This window comes from Aulonocara sp. 'chitande type north' Nkhata Bay, linkage group LG1 (assembly GCF_057382095.1).
Source record: "Aulonocara sp. 'chitande type north' Nkhata Bay isolate Kocher_YH1m ecotype deep benthic linkage group LG1, A_spYH_male_GT1.1, whole genome shotgun sequence".
Lineage (NCBI taxonomy): Eukaryota > Metazoa > Chordata > Actinopteri > Cichliformes > Cichlidae > Aulonocara > Aulonocara sp. 'chitande type north' Nkhata Bay.
Genome location: NC_141344.1, coordinates 29,258,710 through 29,286,696, shown reverse-complemented (window position 1 = coordinate 29,286,696; position 27,987 = coordinate 29,258,710). Strand labels below are relative to the sequence as shown.

The window sequence follows — 27,987 nt, the reverse complement described above, 5'->3', positions numbered from 1 at the left end:
TATATAGGACCAGGTCGCAGGGAGCCTAAGCAGAGAAGGCCAGACCACTTCTCTCCCTAGTTCCCTTCTCGGGCTTGTCTGGAGCAACACCAAGGCGTTCCCAGGCCAGCCGAGAGATATAATCTCTCCTGAGTCTGCCTAGGGGCCTCCTCCCAGTGGGACATCACCCTATCTCTAAGAAAGTGGCCAGTCATCCTTCGCAGAAAGCTCATTTCCGCCGCTTGTATCCCTGATCTTGTTCTTTCCGTCACTACCCAGAGCTCATGGCCATTTGTGACGGCCGGGACACAGACTGACCGCTAAATTAAGAGCTTTGCGCTCTCTTTACCATGACGGACTGGTACAGGATTCGTGTCACTGCAGCCATAGCACCAATCGGTCTGTCGATCTCCCGCTCCCCTCTTACTTAAAGTTCCCCACTTCGGGCATCAACTCATCCCTGACACAGAGTAGGATCTGAGTATTCTAACCAGAGGGTGGAAAAAGGTGAAATTGCACCACCCAGAGGTTATTTTCCGTTATTACAATCATATATACCTAATAAATCATCTTTCTGACAATGTAGGCTACTTACTCAACCAAACAGAATATTATATATCTCATGATTCAGTAAAAGGACTAGATGTTATAGTCCCTGATATTGCATTGCTTTATATGGAGAGAATCTTGAGGGATGGCTTTTATGAGGAAAGGCAGCCCAGAAACTTTACCAGCAGCACACATCGTCAGTATTTTATCTCATAAAATAATTAAAGCTCATTAATCCTGGACATAGGGTCTTAATCTTTCTTTCTCCTCCTAAAGACGATCAGCCATCTTTATGTCTAAAGTCCTGCTACTCTGTGGGATTTTAGTATGCTCCAGTATGCACATCAGCAAACAGAAAAGTGGATGAGACTGAGTAAAATCCCAATTTGACTCATAATTGCACATTATGTCAAATATACCAGCCTGCTATTTGCATTTATATGGCAACTAAAGCCCTCAATCTCAGAGAACATATGCATAGAAGAGCAAGCATTTGGTCACAGACCATTGCTTTTCTTTGTGGCTGATATCATTTCTCAATCGCCTAAGCCCCATTCACACACCCCATGACAATATGCAAAGAATGTCCCTGGGCTAACACTGTATTGCTGCAGCTGAGCAATGCGAGAGGAAGGAGCACTCTGGTTGTTGGAGTTGTTATCAGACTCCATAAGCCTTTAAAAATGTGTAACGTATAAGTCATGGACACGAACAAACGAGGTCTGCTTAATAAGGGTTCTGCATTACCGAAAAACATGCAAAAAAGAAGACATTAAACTAAAATTTTCCTCGAGATGGATGTTTAACCAATTTAAGATAAATAAGATTAATAGTAGCAGCTTTTTTTGGGTGCTTACTTGTAAAACTGGAGTCAGTCTACGTGCTTGACTGGATACTTTTGTGCCTCCAGCAAGAATGGAAGCAGGAACATTTCAGTGTCAAGCAGTTGCATTCCCCACTACACTGAGCAGGCAAAAACATTCAACAGACTGACTGAAGAGTCTGCCAAGAACAGGGAAGAATATTGACATGTGACCTGCTTGTAAAGAGAGGGTCAACTAGTGAACTGGAGCCTTGGGATTCTGCAAGGGACCAGCTGGCAGCTACATAAGGATGTGTGAGGAGCAAATAGCTTCCAGTGTGTATGAAGCTTAATGGTAATTAGTATCGAATCACATCAAAGAGATTAAAGCTGGAACATCTGAAGAGCATTTCAACCCAACCCAGATACTGTACCTTCAGTTAGCGAACGCAGTCATCTGTTCACACCTGATGCATTTGTTTACCTCCTGCGCACATGCGCTTGAAATACGTGTACATCATACGTTTGCCTTTGATGTATCAAAGACTTCTGGGCTATGATGTCAGTGCAAAGTTCGGTCAGCTGTAAGTAGCAGCAGGAGCACTGACTACAACAAATCCATGTTTTTCTGTATTTATTTGATTGATTATTTTTTATTATTTGGCGAAAGTAAGTACTAAATGCCCCTAAAGCAGCAAGGGTGGAGTGTTAGGTGCTACAAGCAGTGTTTAAGGTTGGCTGTACCTAACATTGTAGCCACTAACCCAGCAGAGGTTATCACTGACCTCTCTGCGGTTCACACTGAATACCATGTTCTCTCCCAAGTGTTTAGTAAGGATCGGGCCTTGCCGCTTCCGCCTCACCATCCCTATTACTTTTGTATAGGTCTTCTCCCTAGCGCTTCCTTTCCAAACAGTTGCTTGTACAGTTTCTCAAAGCCTGAGCACGGGGCTATGGAGCACTATATAACGGACTCACTTGCAGCAGGCATTATTCGGCAATCCACATCTCCCCTCGGGGCGGGATTCTTCTTTGTTGATAAGAAGGATAAAACCCTGCGCTCCTGCATTGATTTTCGGGGGTTAAATTAAAAACTGTTAAGAATAAGTGCTAGCTGATAGCATACGCCTTTGAGCTACAGCAGGTGCCACAATCTTTTCTAAACTCGACCTCCACAATGCCTATCATCTGGTCTGCCTTCGAGAAGGGGATAAATGGAAAACTGCTTTCAACACTCACCTGGGACACTTTAAGTACCTCGTTATGACGTTTGGCCTCACCAACCCCCCCAGCTGTGTTTCAGGCCTCTTAAAATATGTTTAATAATTGTTTGTTTATACCACACAGGTCTGCTGTTGAGGCTGAAACATTACATGTCTTATTTCACTTCAGCTACATGATGACAGCAAAAATGTTATGTGACGGCTGTGTGCAGGCAGGAGAAGGACCCAAAGTGCAGACTCCGGAGGCAGAAAGTAATTCAAAACAGCTTTAATGCTGAACTCAAAAGGGTAACAAAAACTAAGACTACAAAATACACCTATGCAGCCAAAACACACAGCAAGATAAAGGTAGATCACAACAATGACAAACTGAAACACAGGGCTTAAATACATAGAGGGAGCAATCAGGGAATGGACAACAGGAGGGAAACACAGCTGCGGCAAATCAGAACTGACAAGACAAGGAAGCGTAAAGTGAACACACTGAGATAAGACAGAGACCTTCAAAGTAAAACAGGAAACACATAACACAGACTGAACAAAGACACAGACTCACATGCAGGCACTACAACAGAGGGAACAGAGACGTGGGACCAGGGCAGACACAGACACTGACTGGACACGGGGATATAGCGGACAGGGGAGACAGCAACTAAGGATTACACAGAGACAAACCATAAGACATAACTCTAACAAAAACCCAAAGACTAGAAATTATAAATAACATAATAAACTAAAAAACCCTGGGTCAACGACCCAGGCATCCTAACAAAAAAAGCCCATACATAAATGTAAAGAGCTCAGCCAAAGCTGTTCTGATCAGTTTTTAGTTTAATGTTAGTATCTTGGTCACATTTTTAATTTGTTTCTCATAAAATAAAATTATACTGGCACAAATTACGTTTTTCTATGTCTTGTCTGTTATGGTAACTCTGTCCATCACAAGCTGTTTAATTTTGTCATGTGACCTGGCGTAAATGGTAAATGGCCTGTATTTGTATAGCGCTTTGCTTAGTCCCTATGGACCCCAAAGCACTTTACACTACATTTCGTCATCCACCTATTCACACATACACTGGTGATGGCAAGCTACATTGTAGCCACAGCTGCCCTGGGGCGCACTGACAGAGGCGTAGAAAGAGATTGAAGTCCCCGCCCATCCACATCACAGCTAAGAGACAGTAAAAGGTCTCAATATTCAGCCTTATGTGAGTAAAAATGATCAGAGTGCTAAAATAGAGCTTTTCTCTATTTCCAAATAGTGAAAATTTTTTATTCATAAGGATATAAATCAAAATATGTTTGATCAGTATGAGAAAAGCAGTTTGAATAGTAGACATAGCTGTTGTAATGTCTGAGTGTTTGAGGGTGTGTGTGTGTATGAGTACATGTGCCAGCTTCAACCTTGGCAGTTTTGTGTGTTTTTGGAGAAATGCAGGAAGATAAGAACTGTGTCGCCAACTCATCATCCAAATAATCCTAAATCAGAAGAATAGCATAAGCGTTGCAATTCTTAAACACAGAGCGGTTTATATGTGGTTTTGCTGATGGTTAACACCGTTGCACAATCAGGGGGAACCGCAGCCCAAATTGTGAACCTGTGAATAGATTTCAAATTCAAATTCAAATTTTATTTGTCACGTACACAGTCATACACAGTACGATATGCAGTGAAATGCTTACACAACTGCTCGTGACCTAAAGAAAAAAAGAAAAGGCTATGAATAAGATAGGAAATAAATATGAAAATTAAAAAGGGTAAATTTAACTAGGAAGGAATAAAATAAAATAAAATAAAATATAAAAATTTAAGTTAAAAATGAAATAACTGTACAACACAAATTAGAATGAAGAGTAAATTTAACTGGGAAAGAATAAGATAAAATATATAAGTTAAAGTTGAAAATAAAATAACTGTACAACAAAATACACAATACACAGTATAGAAGTATATAAGAATGTGTGAAGAAATATAAATATATATATATACAATAACAACAGCTGTACAAGTATTAAATGGAAATGAAGAAATATAATGTCCAGTGTTGTGCAATCCACATTTGTGTCTTGATTTAAGTGATGAAGTGAAAACAAAGTCCAGAATGTCCAGTGTGTGTGTAAGAACCATATGTGTGGGTCAGTACTGTGTGGTGGTGTGATTGAGAGACCGTATCGCCTGCGGGAAGAAGCTCCTCCTCAGTCTCTCTGTGTTGGTCTTCAGGGAGCGGAATCGCTTTCCTGACCTCAACAGAGAGAACAGTCCGTTGTTGGGATGGCTGAGGTCCTTCACGATCTTCCTGGCCTTGGTCCAGCACCGCCTGCTGGAATTTTTGGCTTTTCATCTGCTCATTTTTGCCGTGTTAGATGGTTAATTCAGAAGGATTTGATTAACATCATATTTCTGAATGCCCAGCTGCTTTCCTGTTGGGTGATTTTCATCAACTTGGAACACTGGGATAAGTGCTTTTTTAGATCCAGTTGTGCTTAAATGCTTATATTGTCAATAATTTTATGAACATATATATATTTTATTAGAAAGTGGGTCTGTTTGCCATACCTTTGTTATAGTGGTGGTGGAGATGCACGCACACATGCACAGTGACATTTTATGCCTGCTCCAGAACACAGTCAATACTCTGACCACAAGTTTGCATCATGGTGCTGATCCAGATCCAGAATCCTTATCTTATTGTTTATTCCTAGTGCTATAATAAAAAAGTAATAAAAACAAAAAATAAAGTAATAAATTGTTGAGAAGCACTAATGCAGCAAAGTGTTCGCAGGTTGCCTCTGTGGTGGCCATCTTATTTTCCCTGCCTTGGTTGAAGCTCTTTTATAGGCCAGTCTGAATTGAGAAGGCGTGGCCTCAGATTATTTAAAACTGGCAGCTTCATAACATAAATATAACTTTGTATAAAATGTATTTATGATTAGTCAGTTTGTTTGACTATCCACTCTGTGCAAGGAAGAAAGGCTATTAAATGTTTAAAGTGCAGAGATAGAATAATTTTACTGCTGTAAAATCAGCATTTTGTCATATTTGAAATAAAAATCTAATATAATGTGTTTCTTCACGTATTTTCTTTTAAAATACAGTCTGTCTTTTTGCATAATATTATATATATATGATAATAATCCATAATTATGTGGATATACATATCAAATATCAGTTTTTAGTGATATATACATCTATAAATTCTTATTGTTTAGAATAAATCTGCAGCAAAAGTTATGATGGTAACAGTGGTACCCAGGGTAAGTAGTAAGCCACCTTTGTACACCTGAAAACCCATTCAAACCTCAAGTCTCCTCATTAATCCTTAAATCCTATTTCACAGTATAAGTCTGTCATATCAGAGCACATTCAACATAGACTTGAATTTTATTAAGGGGAAAACCGTGTGGCTCTAGTGCTTTTCATCTGTCTTACTGTTCAGTACGTGAAATCTAAACAGATTGTTCGAGGTGTTTTGTAATTAGTAATTTTGTATCATAATATACACAGTCATTTAAGAACTTTCAAAGGACACACATGATTTTTTTTAAAGCAATGCTTTAATAAATTAAATTAAATAAATGAAATGAAATGAAATGAAAAATATTTAATTAAAAAAGAAAAAGGAAAGAGAGAAAACCCCAACAATATGACGACCGGCTGGGTGTGAGGCGCATCAGACTACAAACTGTTAACTAGAGTTACATGGAGGACGGATGTTTCTCTCTTTTTCCATTTATACTTAACTCCACCACAGTCCTGCATGTCTCCACAGTTTTAGTGTTCATGCCATGCTAGTTTGCCATGAACTCTAAAACTGTAGATACACGAGTACTGGGAGTTGCCCCAGTTGTCATGAATCCGTAGTGTCACGTACTTCACCACACTGATGTTAGATTCCTGTGAGACAAGAAAGATAAATAACAGTTAGTTGAACAAAACCAATGTGACTGTTAAAAAGGTGACAAGATGGTAAAATCAGAGATATTATCATTACTACAAGAGGATATAGGGGATAATCTACAATTATTATTTTCTAAAAAGTTGGTAAAAAAAAAAGTGTATGTGCATGTGAACAATGACACAGTGGACTCACGGCTATCTTAAATGTTTGAAGCGGCCCTCCCTTTGGGTCATATTGAAAGGTACCCAGATAAATGACTGGATCCTCAGCATGTTGATTTCCCTGAGACACAAAGAGATGCATATCAAGTTTTTCTATAACACACTGTAATGTATGCAGAAGTTCAATCGTGTGGTACTGAGGAATCTGTGACTTACAAATACTGAAAACTTCCTGGGCGCACTTGACACGGTCAGATATGGAGATAGCATCTGTGGTATGTGCCCCAGTGACACGTGGCTGATCGTGATGTATTGGGCCAGGCCAATTGAAATCTGTCCCTGGCTACCACCAAATGCCCAGCACTGACCTGGAAGCATTGGTGCCCGGCCCTAAAGAGGGGAACCAAAAGGAAAATAGAGTTGAGTAAAGGGCAAAGCAGTCGGGCTGTTATATCATGACATATTTTGCTTTGTGGAATACGTTTTTTTTTACCTCAAGAAGGATTCTTGGGCTTCTGTATGGTCGCTGGTTGGGACAAATCAACGTGAAACCAAAGATTCGTAGCACCGGTTTATCAGGGGGATAGCTTTCTGACGTCTTATCGTAAATTATTCTAGCTCCTATAGATAAAAAACAGTGAGAAAGAAATTCCAAAACAACAACATATTTTCTTTGGACCTAACTGACAGTTTGAGTTTCTGACTTACCGAGTGACTCCAGGGCAAAGTTTGGCATCCTGTCTGCCACCGGAACTAGAAAGTCTATTTTCTCTTTCAGACTGGCCAGTTCACTTTGAAGCTCCTCGAGTTGTTTCCAAGCCTGCTTGGAGCTTGTAGTGAATATCTATAATTGCAAAAAAGAATTTGTTTATGTTTAATGTAAACACCTTTACAATATTACTTTCTGTTCAGGATTGTTTTCCTTTTATTGTTCTTCTAAACTGCATAAGTACGCCATACCTTTGTCATGATGACAGAGGGGATGCCGGTGAAAACTGCCAGACTGAAGAGTAGACCTGGTGGATGAAGAGAAATCATGTGATAAGACGTTAATTCAAAAGAAAATCACATATTGCTACTGGAGAGGATGTAATGGTTTGTGGAAAGGGATCATTTACCAAAAGAGAAGACCAGAAAGATGAGGAGAAATGTCTTTCTTTTTGTTGAGCCACATCCAGGCTCCGCGTCACTTGTGCAAATTTTATGCTCCAAGTCATGTTCAAAGTGACGTTCTTCGCCGTTTCGGAAATGAAATCGACGCCTTTTGAAAACTCTGAATGAAATAAAACCAAATGAGAACAAAAGTCTGCTTGAGAACTGCTGACTGTTTAATGAAAGCATACATGACATGGGTGTATACACACGTTTGACAGCAAAAAAATATGCATACAAACACTTACCTATACAGTCTCTCCTTATAGGAGATGACTGGTTCGCCGGTGCTATTATAATAGCCATTAGACTGTAACCGACTGCTTCTTTTCAGCATAGCTGTGAAAGACAAATATGGAAAGAATTGTTTTTTTAAATACAAATATAGAACATATATTGTGCAACAAAATCTTACAGACCTTGTTGCCTTCTTTGGGAAATCATATTTTAAAGATTTGGTACTTACTTTCACCAAATAATCAGAATAATCAGTAAAGTCAGATAAACGGGATTCGTTGCAGTTAATGCTGTCCTATCGAGACTTCTTGCTGCTAAGTTAATCTTGCGAATTTTTGACGTCATACGAAATGCTTTGCTCTTTCCACCTTATGACGTACACGTGTTCCTAGCGCATGCGCACAGAAGGTAAACAACTCCGCTAACGGTAGGTACAATATCTGGGTTGGGTTGAAATGCTCTTCAAATGTTCCAGCTTTAATCTCTCTTATGTTGACGTGATTCGACACTACTTACCATTAAGCTGCGTACACACTGGAAGCTATTTGGTCCTCGCACATCGCTATGCAGCTGCCAGCCGGTCCCATGCGGATGTCCGAGGCTCCGGTTGCCTAGGTGACCGTTTGTTTACGAGCAGGAAAGAGGAAAAAAAGTTGGAATAAATTGCGATGAGCTGTGAAATCAATTTAGTGTCCTCTTTTTTCCATGCAGAACCCTTATGAGGCAGATCTCTTTTGTTTGTGTCCATGATTTATATAGTCTGATAACAACTCCAACAACCAGAGTGCTCATACCTCTCGCATTGCTCAACTGCAGCAATACAGTGGTTTGCATATTGTCATGAGTGTGTGAATGGGGCTCAGGCGAGTGAGAATTGATATCAGCCACTAAGAAATGCTTGCTCTTCTATGCATATGTTCTCTGAGGGTTTTAGTTGCCCTGTAAATGCAAATAGCAGGCTGGTATATTTGACATAATGTGCAATTATGAGTCACATTGGAATTTTACTCTCAGTCTCATCCACTTTTCTGTTTGCAGCGTATGATGTGCAGCAGACATGCTCATAAAATCCCACAGAGTAGGAGGACTTTAGACATAAAGTATGTTGTTCGTCTTTAGGAGAAGAAAAAAGATTAAGATTTTTCAGGATTAATGAGCTTTAATTACTTTATGAGATATATAATATTTTATTTGGTTGAGTAAGCAACCTACATTGTCAGAAAGATAAATTGTTAGGTCTATATGATTGTAATAAAGGAAAATAGCCGCTGGTAGTGCAATTGTACCTTTTTCTCTTTATTCACAAAGGCTGTCGATTTGGTTGGAATACTCAGATCTGTGGCTGCTGACATGCCTCAGTGTGAGTGCACTCTTAGCACTCTGTGTTTGTCAAACACCAATTAATTATTTATATTTATTTTTTGCAACTTCCTTTTATTAAATCATACATTTCATAAGTCAGACATTCTCTGAGATTAGTGGCTCCAGTATATTGCTCTGACCAACCAAACACAGCAAGATCAGACTGTGAACAAGCTCTGAGCGAGGCCTGTTATCAGAATCACCGTTCCATTTCTGATTCATTATACTGGTTAACTGAAACATATTTATTTTTCTTTATTTTTTTATTTAACATGCCAATATTGAGCAATTGAGCATGCCTAACTCTCATTAAAACCAAATATAAGTTATGCTAACTGGTACATATTCATGTTTAATATGTTTTGTTATATTTTGATTTGTTTTTAAAAAAAAAAAATGATTTATGAAATGCTGAACAGGTCACTTCAAGTATGTGTCATATTTGTGTGACACTGTTGAGCGAATGTGATTAAATAATAATGATATCTTGATTAAAGTATGATGTAAGCCCAGTGTGCAGGGCTGTTATATGCCTAATGGGGAAGGTGGTGACATATTATTAATTGTTATGTTCATATCAAGGTTTTAGCTGTTAATTTAATTATAATCTCAGCTGTGGGTTAAGGTTTATCTGGGAAATTCTGTAAGAGGTTGAAAATGGATATACACTTAAACAATGTTTTGTTTTGTTTTTGTGTACCACACAGGTCTGCTGTTGAGACGGAAACATTACATGCCTTATTACACTCGTGCCACATGGTGGCAGCAAAAACTCGCCAGTTGCACAGTGAGCAGCAAGTGCCTGCTGAACAAAGATAAAAACTCACTAACAGTGTCTGTTTACATGAATCAACATTTCTTAGACAGCATTTTGATATGAAACAGTAGAGGTAAACATAAGTATTACTAACAACACTATTAAAGGTTGGATTGTGTTTAGTTTATACAACAAGTGAAACTATTTCTAAATAGAGACATTATAAAGTTTAACAAGAATTAAATTTTTTTAAAATTCATTTCTTTTGCTCCTTTTAGAAAAATCTATTTCCAGTGGATACACTAGTATAAATGCCTTCTGTGGGCTGTAGCAGCGTTGTTTGCATGTTTCTTTTGTTATTTTCTCACTACAGGGAGTGCAGAATTATTAGGCAAGTTGTATTTTTGAGGAATAATTTTATTATTGAACAACAACCATGTTCTCAATGAACCCAAAAAACTCATTAACAGCAAAGCTGAATGTTTTTGGAAGTAGTTTGTAGTTTGTTTGTAGTTTTAGCTATTTTAGGGGGATATCTGTGTGCAGGTGACTATTACTGTGCATAATTATTAGGCAACTTAACAAAAAAACAAATATATACCCATTTCAATTATTTATTTTTACCAGTGAAACCAATATAACATCTCCACATTCACAAATATACATTTCTGACATTCAAAAACAAAACAAAACAAATCAGCGACCAATATAGCCACCTTTCTTTGCAAGGACACTCAAAAGCCTGCCATCCATGGATTCTGTCAGTGTTTTGATCTGTTCACCATCAACATTGCGTGCAGCAGCAACCACAGCCTCCCAGACACTGTTCAGAGAGGTGTACTGTTTTCCCTCCTTGTAAATCTCACATTTGATGATGGACCACAGGTTCTCAATGGGGTTCAGATCAGGTGAACAAGGTGGCCATGTCATTAGTTTTTCTTCTTTTATACCCTTTCTTGCCAGCCACGCTGTGGAGTACTTGGACGCGTGTGATGGAGCATTGTCCTGCATGAAAATCATGTTTTTCTTAAAGGATGCAGACTTCTTCCTGTACCACTGCTTGAAGAAGGTGTCTTCCAGAAACTGGCAGTAGGACTGGGAGTTGAGCTTGACGCCATCCTCAACCCGAAAAGGCCCCACAAACTCATCTTTGATGATACCAGCCCAAACCAGTACTCCACCTCCACCTTGCTGGCGTCTGAGTCGGACTGGAGCTCTCTGCCCTTTACCAATCCAGCCACGGGCCCATCAAGACTCACTCTCATTTCATCAGTCCATAAAACCTTAGAAAAACCAGTCTTGAGATATTTCTTGGCCCAGTCTTGACGTTTCAGCTTGTGTGTCTTGTTCAGTGGTGGTCGTCTTTCACCCTTTCTTACCTTGGCCATGTCTCTGAGTATTGCACACCTTGTGCTTTTGGGCACTCCAGTGATGTTGCAGCTCTGAAATATGGCCAAACTGGTGGCAAGTGGCATCTTGGCAGCTGCACGCTTGACTTTTCTCAGTTCATGGGCAGTTATTTTGCGCCTTGGTTTTTCCACACGCTTCTTGCGACCCTGTTGACTATTTTGAATGAAACGCTTGATTGTTCAATGATCACGCTTCAGAAGCTTTGCAATTTTGAGACTGCTGCATCCCTCTGCAAGATATCTCACTATCTTTGACTTTTCTGAGCCTGTCAAGTCCTTCTTTTGACCCATTTTGCCAAAGGAAAGGAAGTTGCCTAATAATTATGCACACCTGATATAGGGTGTTGATGTCATTAGACCACACCCCTTCTCATCATTACAGAGATGCACATCACCTAATATGCTTAATTGGTAGTAGGCTTTCGAGCCTATACAGCTTGGAGTAAGACAACATGCATGAAGAGGATGATGTGGACAAAATACTCATTTGCCTAATAATTCTGCACTCCCTGTATATGCTGCAACTTCTCAGTGGTTACCCAGCATGGCCCCTGCAGCGTTGGTGGCTGTTCCTTATACTGCCTCCTCCTGGTCCCGGCGCAGTACTGCAAGAGAAGGAGAATTATAAAATACTCCCCAGCTTTACCAGCCCAGCTTCTTCTGGTATTGCCCTCCACCCTGAACCCTCCAGCTTCAACTCTCACCATGCTGTTGAGCCACAGCCACATCCCACAGCCGCGGGTGATATTCACATTTTACTTTTAATTAAAATCACAGATGTTTTAAAATTACTTTTCAAACTCTTGTCAAATGTCCTTGCTCTACTGGATGTCATGAGTATGATGGATTTCCTTACTGCTCTGAAGATCTGCCTCAGAGACAGGAAACCAAATAACTAAACTGATTACAGTGTGCCTGTGTCAGGGTGTTTTAAAGGGTGAAATGGGTCATGCTTGAATTTTAGGCGTGATTTTAAAGGCCTCTGAAAAATAATTGTTCTAGTAAAGTCAGAATTGCACTGTAGATGCAAGGATAACTGGCATGTAATATCTGCAATATGCACAGTATTCCATTGTTTTTTAGGTGCAATGCAATGCAAACCCTGGTGCCAACATTTCTGTGGTTTGAGTTTTAGTTAAAAAGAAAAAAAAAAGTTCTCCTTAGGTTTTGAAGATGTCTTGATTTTCAGGACTTTCCAGCACATTATAGATGAAAATGTAATAGCACAAAGAAACACAGAGAGGGAGAAATCAGATTTGAACGTAGCACTGCAGGGCATGTGTTGACAACTCCTTCAGTTATCTCAAGAACATCAGTAGCGATGGTTGTGTTGCCTTTAGGGCTCAGGCTAGTACTTGTAACACTAGCACCCTGACAGGCCAACATAGTTTTCTCACCTCCACCTCGGTTTGATTGACAGTAGAGGAGTTATCTTCTCTTGTCAGTTCGATGGGTTGAAAATGATTTCTTCAGTTTCCAACATGTTACCCTTAGAGCTGCAGGGGCTCTCTCAATTCCACCTTTTTATTTTTGTTTTTAACACCTTCCTTGAGACAAAGGGTGAGAGAAGAAAAATGGATGTTATACCTCTGACTGGCTCAAATGGGGTCGGACAACGAGGCTTTGTGGCTTTAGATGGCTGCTGCAGTTCAGTAACATGCTTTGATATGAGGGATAATGTCTTTGAAAGAAAAGAAGAAAGGAAAAGAGATGAAAGAGTCACGTTTAATGTCTCCAGCCGTTTGGGGCTGTCTGATGCAGCCCTGCACTTTCTTGTGTTCAGGTTCAGTTTAGTCTTGCTCACAAATGAAGCCGTTACCACAGATTGCAGATGTCACGAATGCAGCCAGTTAGAGCATTAAACATAATAATTATACTGAGAAGGATGAAAGGCCTATGGGCAGGTCCATTATATTATTATTTTCAGTGTATAATTAATGAGTTCTTTAAATGCTTTTATTTAAAAGGTGAATGGGAAGACAAAAGGAAGAAAATGTAAAAAGAAAATCTCTATATTGGGATTTACTTCCATTTTTAAACTGCACAATGTATAGAAATCTGAAAGCTCTGGACAGGACTTTAAAGGGGACGTCATTAAATGTGTAAAATAACTAAGTCCACTCTTACTGCTTCCAAAGGAATAAAGAGGGTCAGTAAGCAGCTAGATCCTGCTAGTCGAATGCACTTGATTAACTGATCGTCATAATTTGTTTTCATTTTTATTTTTATATATGTATCATGTAACAATGCCAAAGCTGAGAGGCAGAGAAAAGAGAAGGAAAAAAGGAGAAAAAATAGGTGAATCGATAAGACTAAAAGGTCAAAGCACAAATAAAGTGGAACGGGTCATCAACTGCTGCATCTGCAACAAAGACAAACAGCACCTGAAAGGGGAAAAAATAGATACACAAACGTGTGTGTGTGTGTGTGTGTGTGTGTGTGTGTGTGTGTGTGTGTGTGTGTGTGTGTGGTGAGCGTGAGACAAACAATGAGGGTGGGAAACTGCAATAACGGCCCCTGGGGCCCAAAGGCTGACAGAGCAAAGTCCAGGAGGCCCGGCCAGTTCACGGACCCCCAAAAGAGCTGAAGACCCGAGGACACATGTCCTGATCTACCACGGTCTACCATCGCATGTCTAGAGCCCCAAAAGACCAGAAGCAACAGGCAGCCGACTCTGCCAGAGGCCGGGTGTCGGAGTATGAGCTGAGGGCAGGGCGCCAACGTTCTTTTTCACATCTGGGGTGTAGCTGTAGGATGGGAATAACAGTGCGCTGGTTGGTCCAGCACTATGGGCGAGACTTTAATGTATTGCATTAGATGAAGGGCTAAAATAATGTTCAACAATTAATGGTCGCAAGTAGAAATCTGTGATTCAATTCAGACTACTTTTAAATGTCCTGATAAAGATAAACTGTATTTCCTTAACCTTTAATCTGTTTTCTCATCTTCCCTCATTTACCTTCCTGATTATGCACTGCCTTGGTATCATAATATCCTCGACATGATAAATATTGATAAAGTAGCATGCATGATCGTTTAGCTTTTAAATCCAACAACAACAACGAGAACAGCAGAGCTGCTAGCATGGCTGCAGAGCCATTGAATAGTAACAGTTCAGTTTCTCAATGTGTATTGGAAGAATTTTATATTTAATACATTTTATTCACATTTTGTGACATTTATTCGTTTTTCAGAAATGCACAAACTTCTGAGGAGTAGATAAACTGCGGCTTTATGAATGTTCACTTACAAGCGTGTAGCGACAGGCTCATTCTTCAAGCTAATTGCTGTCAGTTTTAAATGCTGTTCATGCAAATTAAAAAAACCCCCCAACAACTCCTGACAAGACTAGGTCAGCATTAAACATGCTGCTATGCATACTGAAATTTATCTACATCTACATTTTCACATGCTTCTCACTATGTCACAGCATTTATATGTGCTTTCCGTTGTGCTTGCACAGCACATCAGGGCATCTGCTATGATCTAGACACTTTATGGTACAGGAGGAGAAAAAACGGGCACGGTCAGCTGTGCTTAAATGATGCCTTTTGGGTCTGTTCAGAAATTTTCTGTTTAGAAAAGTCACGCAAACACATTTGTACAGGATTTAAAATCAGCTCAATCGCTAACAAAGGCAAAACACAGTGTGCACAACAGAGAAATGAGACTTCCCCCAGCGAAACGAAACCTGAGCAGGGTCGGTCGGTTCTGAAATCTACCACACTGGCATCTACCAGAGCCAAAACCTCACTGTGGAAGTTTGGAAAGCAGAGTGGAGTGACAGCATTTCCTGCATCCATTTAGAATACCGCAATATGGAAAACATTTAAACCTCTTAAAGAAGAAAAGTCAAGTCGTACAGTGGTTGCGCAGTGATTGTTTTTTAAATTTATTTGTGTGTGTGTGTGTGTGTGTGTGTGTGTGTGTGTGTGTGTGGGGGGGGGGCACTGGTATTTTGGATAAATGCAAGTTTTGTAAGTGGAATCTTTTATCTGTGAACAATAAGAAATTGAAAACAGGACTGGTTTTGATATTTGATGGTGTGGTCTCGTGCTGTAGCTATCGTCCGGGTGGTGTGGCTCTACTCCAGCATAACCAGCCATGATATTTTCACTAACCACTATTGAACCACTATTTGACAACCATATGTTGTGTGCTTTTTCATTGTTTTCAGATACATGCCTTTCAAAAAGATGGAGGAAAGAAGCAAGCTAGCCCCGATCTAGTTGTTATTTGATGTCTGGCAGATTTATGCAACATGTAAGAATAAGACATCATATGCATTCAGCTTTTATGAACACTAATAGTGCCATGGATTTGGTTTTTTCCCCAATCTCTAGTCTAGGCTGGGTTAAGCACATATTGCTTCCTAGTGTTCCCCGTGTGGCTGAAGAGTGTCCCCACCGAGCTGCTCACCCTGCTACAACTGTACAACCAGCATAAAACAGACCAGTGCCCCCCAAGTATCCTTCCCAGACCGAGCAAGTAAGCAGTCACATATATTTTGTGCAACTCTCGTGAATTAACCAGGGGTGACCAACCTCTCCTCTCCACTAGTGGCTCCAGTCCCTGTGATCCAAATTGTCCCCAATAGTTTCCGTGGCTGTGTCTGTTTGCCTCAGCTCAATAAACCTTTTGAATTTTGAACTTGTCTTTATTGGGTCCTGCTTTAGAAGCCACTTAGCTTTATTGCCACTTTGGCATTTGACAAATAGGTCTATAATTGGGTTGTGCATAGCTTGTAAAGTGGAAAAATCCAATATTGGTATGTTTGCATTTATGTCCACAGTGCGTTTTGTTAAGAAACAGCTGAAGAGAAAAACTTAAAAACGAAGAAAGTGGGGGATGATATACAGTTGGCTAACAGGCCTCTAGTCAGGTGAACAGGTGAGAATGATGCCGTTTTTTCCCTGTATGCATTTTTTTTATGTCGTTCCATATTGAGTGTGAACGGCTTTTTTATTAACATTTGCTTCTACTTGTACAGCCAGAAGGAGTTCCAGGGTCTCAGGTGCTCGTCAGGGGGATGCAGCTGTAACATCTGGCCAAGACTAACCTCCCTGCTATCAGCGCATTTTGTGGCACTTAGAGTAACATAACGACTTGCAGCCAGCTCAGGTAATCTCATCTTCTCCCGGCTGCTCTGCTCTGCTTCTAGTCACCTGTAAAACGCACACACACATGGAGATAGAGCACAGGAGATGTACGTCTGTGAATGACAGCAAAGTGCATTGAACACTCTGACACTGAGGTGGAAATGCTGCATTAGGTCAAATAAAAAAGTAAATAAACAAAACAATGTAGATAAAATAGGGACTAGCTAGTCATTTTCAACAGGAAGAGGAGGTGGGCTGCCCCTTGATGCCGGTAGGGCAAACACCATAATACTAAATAGGCAGCAAAGATTAAAGTCAGCAATTGAGATCACTGAGAAGCCAAGATTTTTTAAAAGTTTGATGCTTAACATAAATTTTCACATCACACTCGGTGGCTGTGTTGGTGCAGAAAATCCTTAACTTCTTTACTTCTACACCTACAGGTGCTGCCTCAGTCTGGATTAGACCTAATGAATGATAAATGAGTCTTGTAAAAACAAACGAGAATCTCCCCTCTCTGTGTTTTTCAGTACCTGGCAGTGGTTAATAAACCAACCTGTGGATCACAACCGTTTTAAAGGGTAAAAAACTTCACTTTCTACGTTTGCCGATTGGTCAGAACTATTTTCTGAGACACAGGTGAACTGATAAAAACCAAAAACCTGTTCGGGTGATCTAAGGGGTTAAACCCGAGTTGGAGTATCTCTTGGCTGTTGTTCAAAAGGCGAGCAGCTTCAGGCCGAACTGGTCGCGGCTCACAGCAGCTGAAAGAGAAGGCTGTCTCCACTCCCCCCGGTCTCCATATAATTACACTATGGCTGACAGACACGGTGCTTAAGGTAACAAAACAAAGACGAACTGGAAAATAAACAGCACCTCAGTCATTCATTGAAAGGGTGAGCGAGAGATGAGTGCGGTGCGGAGTTTTGTATAGACAATAGTTTTACTGCGAGCTGGATGTGGTTTACAGTGAAAACAAAGACATTTCCTTATAACTCCTAAAAGTGACAGTTATTACTCATTTTCATTTATTACTGATGTAAAACAAAGCTCCAACACAACTGTTGTTTTATTTCTAATAGCAAAAATGAGTCATGTTCCCTTCAGTTTGTAATTTGCTGACAGAGACGTCACACACTAAATATAAGTGACATAAGTGTATGTGTGTGTTTGACTTTGAGACTGGGTTTGTTCATTTGTCACGAATACAAGGAGTGTATGATACAAAGTATCAGGAAAAAACGAAGAAATGTGTCTTTAGTGTAAATTGTACTTAAGAGCAAAAAAGAGGAAACAATAATTCCCTAATAAATTTAATTAAACTCTGCGACAGTTTAATTAAAGGTGTAAAAAGTGCAATATGGGCAGCATGGTTGGAGAGTAAATTTGACCAGTATATTATTCACTCTCTAATATAAACCTCCAGCATTTTGGCTGGTGATCATAAACAATTAAAAAAGAAAGCAGTGGTGCACATGGATGGACTATGGCCGCAGGTCTAATAAAACTAATGGAGCTTGAATTCCAGTAACACCTGTGCTCTAACTAAACTGATCTTTTTCATTAGCCTTTGTTCAGTCATCCATCCATGTTCCTAACCAGCAAGCTAATTTAAGATTGCGGGGGGTGGGGCGGTGGGTGGAGTCTATTCAGCTGCAGTAGGGTGAGAGGGAGGCTGTCTGAGCTGTCTGCGGTTTCACACACAAGAGGGCTCTCTAACAGCTGAGATATTGATCCACGGGCCCACTCAATAGCAAAGTGACAAAACACTGTCAAGGTGATGATGACGCGATGGAGAGTGAAGATTATGGATTCTGAGGTTTGAGCTTTTGGCTCCGGATATTTTTTTAGATTTTTGTACTCGGATCATTTGGAGCCTTTGCTTTTAAAAGTATACTGACATATTTATGTAGATTTAACAATACTGATATTTTCAGTGGTGCTAGTACCAAATTTTGATTGATCACACCACAGGACAGTTTTCCACAGAGTGGTTCAAACCTCAACAGTGAAACTCAGCCTTACTGTGATGCTCTTTTTATGCCCATCATTGTTGCATTAGCTGAATTTGTTGAAAATGTCAAAACTAGTGTGTTTTTTTTACTTGTCTAATATTTGTCTAGTCTAAGAACTAGTTTAATTTTTGGTTTCCCGATACAACTTTGTTTTTTCATGCAAAATTTTTTTATATATCTGGTATCAAATTCTAACAGAGCAGGAAAAACAATGATATTTCTCAGTTTTAGTACTTAATATAATTTTTAAATATGTATGCATGCAATCAAATATGTAATTAGATACATTTCTAGTACACATATTTGAAAATCCAAATTTCTTTGGGTAAAGTGTTGAATTAGACTGGGCCCTGTGACTGACTTATCTTCTACCAGTAGCTGATACAGTATATGAAATCATCTTTAATTCCATCGCATTTTCCTGCTACACTGGTCAAGGCGATATTGTAGCTTCCTGTGTAAGCTGGTAGTTCCCAGCCTCAGGACTCCTTTCAAAGCATCACATGATAAATCTGTGGGGGAGATTTGATAACAAAGATAGAAAAACCCCCCACAAACAACACACAATTGTGTTAATGTCTGCTATTTTTTTCTGGAATATGTGTTTCATTTTCAGTGAAATGCGTCATTGGATTTCAAACAGTGACCTGCATAAAACCTGAAAAGCTGGGAGGTGTAGCAACCCACAGACATCTGATATGTTGCTTTTCTTTAAGGGTCAGAAGGTGAAAAGATCCGATTTTACAGTGTTGTCTGCAATCATTGGAGCCTAATAGGACCCGAAGCGCTTTAAAAACAACGCCACACACTGACATTGTTTAGCCCTTTCAACACTTTCTGTGCACATTTGTTCAGATTTTTGTGTGTGAAATTTTAATCAACACAATACTGCATTTAAAGCAGCACATGTTTGTATTTTCCACACAATATACAAGATGGATGTTGTATATTGTATAACTCCATCTTTTAACTGATATTAGCAACAGTATTTGAGAGGGATTCAGCAGTGTGAAGGTAAAAATGCCTTGTAAAATGGTAAATGGTGTCATGGTTGGCTGTGTGGCAGGCGGGCAAGCAGGAGTGGTGGATCCAAAATGCAGGACTCAGACACAGAAGTTCAACTTAAAGCGCAGCTTTATTGCTGGAAAACCTCTTACTAACTAAACTCACCAAAAGACAAACAAAAACGCTGGTGGACTAAAACACTGAAGCAGAAATACTGAACTGGAGCTAGAGCTGGAAACAAAACACTGGTAACACGGAGGCAAAACACACACAGCTTGTTGAGGGTACGACACAACACTGACTCAGAGAAACACAGGGACTAAATACACTGGGAAGTAACGAGGAGAATGAGACACAGAAGGAGGGCACAGCTGGGGGAAATTAGAACTGACAAGACAAGCAAAGCAGGACACATTCACATAAGACACGGACCTACAAAGTAAAACAGGAAGGATCACACAGAGACGCGAACTTGACACAGTGGAGACAGCAACTAAGAAAAACAGAGACATAAACCATAAGGCAGAGGACTCTAAGAACCGAGAGACACAGAGGGGAACTCAAACATGCAGACACAGACTTACACAGAACAGAGGGGACACAGAGAAACATGAAGGGCAAGGGATCGAAACTAGAAACCATAGAAACTCACACCAAGTACAATAATACAAAAATCACAATGAACTAAAACGCTGGGTCAGGAGACCCAGGACCCTGACAGTACCCTCCCCCCAAGGGCTGGCTCCCGACAGCCCAACACAAGAAAATGAAAAAAAAAAAAAAAAAAAAAAAAAAAAAAAAAAAAAAAAAAAAAAACCAAAAACCGCCCAAAACAGGAAACAACCCGACCAGGGCGGGCGGCGGGGGCCCAGGAAGGAGGGCACGAAACAAAAACACCGAAGCAAATGGAGTCCAAAACAGAAGAGTTCAGGGGGCCGGCCCGGGGGCCGACAGCACAGGAGTCCAAAACAGAAGAGCTCAGGGGGCCGGCCCGGGGGCCGACAGCACAGGAGTCCAAAACAGAAGAGCTCAGGGGGCCGGCCCGGGGGCCGACAGCACAGGAGTCCAAACAGTTCAGGGGGCCGGCCGCGCGGAAGGCAGCGGCGGCGACGAAGGAGACGACGGAGCAGTTCAGGGGGCCGGCCGCGCGGAAGGCAGCGGCGGCGCTCCAGTGTCAAGCGTACTGGCTGAGGCCCGGTGGGCACAGGACCAGACGAGGCAGGACCAGGCGATGACAGGGCCGGACCAGGCGATGACAAGGCAGGAACAGACGGACCAGGCGAAGCACAGGCGGAGGCTGGGCCTGGCGAGGCCGAAGACACGGAGGCTGGGCCTGGCGAGGCCGAAGGCTCTGATGAGGCTGGGCCTGGCGAGGCCGAAGGCTCTGATGAGGCTGGACCAGGCGAAGCACAGGCTGAAGCCGGACCAGGCGAGGACGAAGACTCGGATGAAGCTGGACCAGGCGAAGCACAGGCTGAAGCCGGACCAGGCGAGGACGAAGACTCGGATGAAGCCGAACCAGACGAGGACGAAGACGAAGACTCGGATGAAGCCGGACCAGACGAGGACGAAGACTCGGATGAAGCTGAACCAGATGAGGACGAAGACTCGGATGAAGCTGGACCAGGCGACGCCGAAGCGGCCGCAGGTGGCGGCTGGACAGGCTCCTCGGGCCCTCCAGCGGAGACGGGAGGCTGAACGGGCCCCTCGGACCCTCCAGCGGAGACGGGAGGCTGAACGGGCCCCTCGGACCCTCCAGCCGACGAGGCATGAGGCCGGTGTGGTTCTCCGGAACCACCAGCTGACGAGGAAGGCTGCTGGACGGGCTCCTCGGGCCCCCCAGCTGAAACAGGAGACAAAGGCCGGAGCGGTCCCTCGGACCCTCCAGCGGAAACAGGAAACGAAGGCCGGAGCGGTCCCTCGGACCCTCCAGCGGAGACAAGAGATGAAGGCCGGAGCAGTCCCTCGGACCCTCCAGCAGAAACAGGACACGAAGGCCGGAGCGGTCCCTCGGGTGGCTGCTTAAACTCCAGGGGTCCAGAATCAGCTGAGGACTGGGACCTAGCCTCTGGGGAAGCCCTGGAGCGGCAAACTGTGCCAAAGGCGGCTGAACTACAAAAAGCACCTTGAGGTAAAATTATACTTTCTCCCTGCATGGAGTGAGTGTGTGAGACCACTATTACTGGAGCCAGAGTTACGGGTAGCGGGGGCACTGGAGCTACTGGGGCCTGCGCTACAGGCAGCACTGGAGCTACTGGGGCCTGCGCTACAGGCGGCACTGGAGCTACTGGGGCCTGCGCTACAGGCGGCACTGGAGCTACTGGGGCCTGCGCTACAGGCGGCACTGGAGCTACTGGGGCTACTGGGGCCTGCGCTACAGGCGGCACTGGAGCTACTGGGGCCTGCGCTACAGGCGGCACTGGAGCTACTGGGGCCTGCGCTACAGGCGGCACTGGAGCTACTGGGGGAGGCTGCGGGGCAGCTAACCGAGCTGAGGGAGGCTGCGGGGCAGGTGACACTGGGAGCTGAGCTGCTGGAGACACAGGTGACGCTGGTGTACTGGGGTGAAGGCAACGAGGATGCAGTCCCTCTCTTAAGGGAGGATGGAATGATTTAGTGATAAGGCTTGATGGGAACAGATGCTGATGCTGAGAATACCAGGCAGCGAGGGCTTCCAGGAGGGTAGCTGACTCTACCGTGCCTGGACCGCCCATGCCAAACAGTTCGAAGCAAATCCTGGCTCTCAGAGCTGTTATTAGTTGTTTTAATCTGTTAATGTCCAAAAAACCAGCTGTGCAGAGGGTGGAAGACAAAAAGTTGTCAAAAAAGACCACCTGAAGGAGTCTCTTGGGGGTGTCCTCAGCGTGGATTACTTCCCGGCAGTAATTCCACAACTGCGCGAGATACTGAGACCGTGAGTCCGCCGGATCCATTTGATGGTTGCGTCGTTCTATCATGGTTGGCTGTGTGGCAGGCGGGCAAGCAGGAGTGGTGGATCCAAAATGCAGGACTCAGACACAGAAGTTCAACTTAAAGCGCAGCTTTATTGCTGGAAAACCTCTTACTAACTAAACTCACCAAAAGACAAACAAAAACGCTGGTGGACTAAAACACTGAAGCAGAAATACTGAACTGGAGCTAGAGCTGGAAACAAAACACTGGTAACACGGAGGCAAAACACACACAGCTTGTTGAGGGTACGACACAACACTGACTCAGAGAAACACAGGGACTAAATACACTGGGAAGTAACGAGGAGAATGAGACACAGAAGGAGGGCACAGCTGGGGGAAATTAGAACTGACAAGACAAGCAAAGCAGGACACATTCACATAAGACACGGACCTACAAAGTAAAACAGGAAGGATCACACAGAGACGCGAACTTGACACAGTGGAGACAGCAACTAAGAAAAACAGAGACATAAACCATAAGGCAGAGGACTCTAAGAACCGAGAGACACAGAGGGGAACTCAAACATGCAGACACAGACTTACACAGAACAGAGGGGACACAGAGAAACATGAAGGGCAAGGGATCGAAACTAGAAACCATAGAAACTCACACCAAGTACAATAATACAAAAATCACAATGAACTAAAACGCTGGGTCAGGAGACCCAGGACCCTGACAATGGCCTGTATTTGTATAGCGCTTTACTAGTCCCTAAGGACCCCAAAGCGCTTTACACATCCAGTCACCCACCCATTCACACACTGGTGATGGCAGCTATATTGTAGCCATAGCTGCCCTGGGGCGCACTGACAGAGGCGAGGCTACCGGACACTGGTGCCACCGGGCCCTCTGACCACCATCAGTAGGCAACGGGTGAAGTGTCTTGCCCAAGGACACAACGACCGAGACTGTCCAAGCCGGGGCTCAAACCGGCAACCTTCCGATTACAAGGCGAACTCCCAACTCTTGAGCCACAATCGAAAATGTATCTCAACTCCTAAACGAGATACATGGATACAGACAGAACAAAGTTTTCCACCCACCCCTGTATCCATTATTTACTATTCCGATGTCCTGGCTAAACTGGGAGCCCTGATGCGAGTACAACGCATGTGAAATTAGAAAATGTGAAGTAGGACATACATTTTGGACTTTTAAGTCTTACAGCTTGTCCTACTGATAAAGACCTCCCCCATGGCCATCCACAATACACCAAAGTAATTAAATTACACATTTCTGTAATTTTATACATTTACTTCATACAGTTTAAAAAAAGAAATTTACTACAGCAGCATTTCTTTATCATGTAGAGAAACTAAGACAAACAGTGGATGTTGCTCTTCTTTGTCTTTGTCCAGCTGACATAAGATCAAAGTGTGCTGCGATAGATTATCAGATCGTGTTGTTAACCTTTTTGATTAAACTGCTGTTAAAATAGTTACCATTCAATATTACACCAACAAAACTGATACTGACTCACAGTTCAGAGCAACTGACCGCTGAGCTCTAACAAGCTGCAAGTATTGAATAACTCACAGCGATATCAGAGATATTAGAAGAAAGAAACATGACACTTGAGCAAGATAGCAAGATCGCGGCAGTCCCAACCCTGGTGCCAAAAGAAAAAAATAACACCTTTACAATAATCGAGCTAGGAAGCCTGTGAGCCCAGTCATGCTGCTGCACTGGCACTGCACAGGTTAGTAGTTTTGATGATGAGCATTACTGCACTGGAGAGGTAGGTGAGAGTAGGTATCATTTTTCTTGGATTAATTGCATCCACTGTGTCATTAAGTGAATTTAGCACGGCATTTGTTTGGTGCTCTAGTGAAGTAAGCAAGAGCACTGATCATGTTGGCAACATGAATGGAGTAGCACTCTGCACACGAGCAAACTATAATAGACTGGAAAAAACAAATGCTTTTAGAGGTCCAGCATGAGGGCAGCATGGTGGCATGGGCGTTAGCACTGTTGCCCCACAGCAGGAAAGCCCTGGGTTTAAATCTGCCTATCTGTCTGGAGTTTATATGTTCTACCCATGTTTGTGTGGGTTTTTTCTATAGGTAATCTGGCTTCCACCCACTTAGGGACTTAGATCAATTGGTGGGAGTTTGAGCCTGAGTAGCTGTCTATTGCTCTGTGATAGGCTGGTACTGCGTGTCCCGCCTCTTGCCCAATGGATAAGCAGAAGAGGATAACTGGCTGGGTTTTGGAACAAAGTCAACAAATGTTTGAGCATCTTTTTAATCAGATTTCTCTGATGATTCTGCACCTGCATATTTTATGTCCTGATGACCGTGGATCTCGCTTTAGGGCTTTAAAATAAATGCCCAAATAAGTGCCTGAAGATGTTACCAACATAGCTGAAGAGTGGTGAGGCGAGCTTCTACTTCTGTTTAAAACATGTTTTTTTGTGACCCTTAATAAATGAAACATTACCTACATGAGACTCAAAGCTAAAAGGTAGACGGTGTTTGCAGTTAAGGAGCTCAAACTTATATGCATCCATTTGTCACTTATCTTGTTTGTAGCAAAAACAGAGAACGCCTTCCATTAATTACACATCCCTGATGTATTCATTAACATAATTATAACATGACAGTTCGTACAGGGATAATTATACAGTGAAGGGGTGGAGCTCAAGAGCCAGGGGCAGAATTAGCCCGTTTTCCTTCAGTTCACAGTGAGGTCAGCAGCCACCGCAGCCCCGAAGTCAAGGGCCAAAAGAAAAAAGAAAATACCATCCTCCGCTGCTCGCTGTGCATAGGATCCTTTCATTGTCTTCATGACTCTGAATCGGGACAAAGGAAAACAATTAGAACAGGAGGCTGTGCCTGGCTGTTTTCAGATGGGAAAACCAAAAAAGAGGTGGAAGAGAAACATGGTAGGTTTCTGGACTAGTCCTGCCAGCAGCAACTCTCCCACCCCAACCCCTGCACTGAATCCTTCCATTGTATCCAAACCACAAATCCCACACTTTGCCTGGAAAAGCAGAGAGGAGCCTTGACTGAAATATACATTGGAATTTTTTTTAGGAGGGGTGTATGGGAATGCCCAAAACTTTTACAAAGCCTTTATTCAGTTAAACAAATAAAAGTTTAAAACTAAGATACTGTTACTGTGTTTTTGTGCTAAGATATCTATTTCAAACTTCCAACACTGGAGAAGTTTTTAAGTGGTGCGGTGCTTCTTCTTCTTCTGTTTCCTCAGGAGTGTTGCAACTTTGTAATCAACCCCTCTTTACTTTTCAGGCTAAAGTTAATTACAGGTTTCAGCAAGCAGCCTGAAGAGGTTCAGGGTCAAAACAAAAATGCCTGACTGCCTGAGCCGAGCGATGTCCCGCTGCTGCTTCTGCTTCTTCGACCGAAACTCGGGAAAGGTTATCGTTTTTTAACACCCTTCTGATGTATACGTTACTTTTTCATCTCACTTCTCCAGCTCTTTGACCTTTTCTCAGATATGAGTTTCCATAAATAATTGTGTTGTTGGAAGTCTCAAACAGGATGCCGTTACGCTATAAACACAAAACTTTCGCCTACCAGAGTCGGTTGGGGCCTGAGTGCCCTGCTGTGGTTTGTTGTGTAATCTCTCAGTTATGCACTTTATTTTCTTACCACTGGCACTGTGACGCCTTTCACTGTTTTCCATTGCTGCTGGTGCTTTCAAAGCGAGAAGATAGCTGAAACTTGGATATGATTTACACAGTCTGAACGCATTTTTAAAGAACATGTTGCGTATGTGTAATGGGACTGTATGTACGCATGGAGACGCACGATCTGATATCCTCGTGTCGGTGTTGGAGACATAACAAAACAAGCATTTCAGTATGGTTACAATGAGCCGAGGTACATTGATCCACCAGCTTTTTAGATCATTTACCATCTCTTTAGCAAATGGAGTTGGTTCACATGTCTCTGTATGATCTACAGCAACTAGAGCCTAGAGTTACTTGAATAAAGGTTTGGTGGATTTTCCATACTACCAAAAAGCAACTGTATTTACATTGCTCTGCCAAAGTCTTGAGCTACTGCTCATTTCTTTACATTTTTAAAGGAAAATGGGCAATTTATTAAAACATTTGCCAACATAACTGGAAATACAGTGTATAAGTAACATTTATTCAGGAACAGTTCTCGTGTTTCTTGAAGGACATTCAAAGCTCTTCTTTGGATGTTTCTGCCTTTTGTTCTGTTCTCTGTCAAGATGATCCCACACTGCTTCAATAATCTTGAGGTCCAGCTCTGGGGAGGCCTGTCCATGACTCATAGTGTTCCTCTGTGTGTTTTTCTATCCAGGTTCACTTTTACTGCATTGGCGGTGCGTTTGGGGTCCCTTCATGATTCCATCAACTTTCAAATGAAATGACAGAGCCTCCACAGTGTTTTTCAGATGGTTGTAGACGCTCACTGTTGTACCTCTCTCCTGACCTCCTTTGTACATATTGGTGATGAAATGAACCAGTCATTTTAGATTTGTATTCATTTCTATGAGGTCCTGTGTCAAGTTTTTGCTGGATTTTTCCCTGGTTGGACACAATAGTTACTGTTCATCTGCTGTTTTTAGGCCACTTCTTCTTTTGTCCTACACTTGTCCAGTTTCTGTAAGTTTTTAAGGACACACTGCACACCATGCTAAGATAAGTCAAGTTTTCAAGACATTTATAATCTGGACAAAATATAATATCTGCTGACAAATGAATGGAGTTTTAAACCACGGCAGCTAAAAGATCAGACATACAGTACAAATCACCAATCATTGGAGTGGGTACGTATCTGTCTTGATGCATGCTCAATCATCCAGGTAAGGAAATCCCAAAAGTTGATCTGGATGTAACGCTTTCAGGGGGAGAAACGTTTCGTCACTCATCCAAGTGACTTCTTCAGTCTCAGCTGACTGCAGGTTTCCCCAATCCTATAAACAGTACATTTACAGAATGACTGAAACTAGTCCACTGGCGAACAACGTGCTGTGAGATCAGTTTCTTGATCATTAATATGCAAATTTTCATGACCATTGATCAGCAACACTGATCAAAGAATCAACTTTTTGGGAGTGTGAACTATCTGTTCTGCTCTGGTTAAAAACAAACAAAAAAACAGACGAAATATCTGCCACTGTAAAATCTAATTAGTTCCCAGAACTTAAAAAAAAAACTATGCAAAATCGTTGCCTCCAAAAAACGAAAACTTATATAAGGTTTATCTGGTATGCTTATACATTTATTAATAGTCCCCTTTTTCTTCTCAGCGGACTTCTCTATTGTGTTTGTGCATACTTACATTATTAGTATGATTACATTGTATGTGTTCAGCTTCCTCCATGAAAACAAGAAACTACAAACCTGGAATGTTTCTCCATTGTTAGCTTGCTGAGTTTTTAGCAT

The 27,987-nt window shown here is 42.1% G+C and overlaps 1 protein-coding gene across 4 annotated transcripts; it reads right to left on the bottom strand.

Annotated features, from left to right (window-relative positions):
* Nucleotides 1–6,089: 6,089 nt before the first annotated feature.
* Nucleotides 6,090–8,663, bottom strand: LOC147339312 (SUN domain-containing protein 2-like). Of its 4 annotated transcripts, none has more exons than XM_086299314.1 (9): nucleotides 8,519–8,662; nucleotides 8,014–8,104; nucleotides 7,732–7,886; nucleotides 7,574–7,629; nucleotides 7,322–7,457; nucleotides 7,107–7,234; nucleotides 6,830–7,003; nucleotides 6,645–6,734; nucleotides 6,090–6,448 (listed from the first exon to the last, which is right to left on the bottom strand). In XM_086299314.1, exons 2-9 carry the CDS (start codon nucleotides 8,100–8,102, stop codon nucleotides 6,326–6,328), a joined length of 951 nt encoding a protein of 316 aa, XP_086155440.1. In that variant the 5' UTR covers nucleotides 8,103–8,104; nucleotides 8,519–8,662; the 3' UTR covers nucleotides 6,090–6,325. The 4 variants fall into 4 exon arrangements, with proteins under 4 accessions (XP_086155440.1, XP_086155432.1, XP_086155422.1 ...); XM_086299306.1 differs by lacking the exon at nucleotides 8,519–8,662 and adding an exon at nucleotides 8,232–8,357; XM_086299296.1 differs by having other exon boundaries at nucleotides 7,732–8,104; nucleotides 8,519–8,663.
* Nucleotides 8,664–27,987: the final 19,324 nt, after the last annotated feature.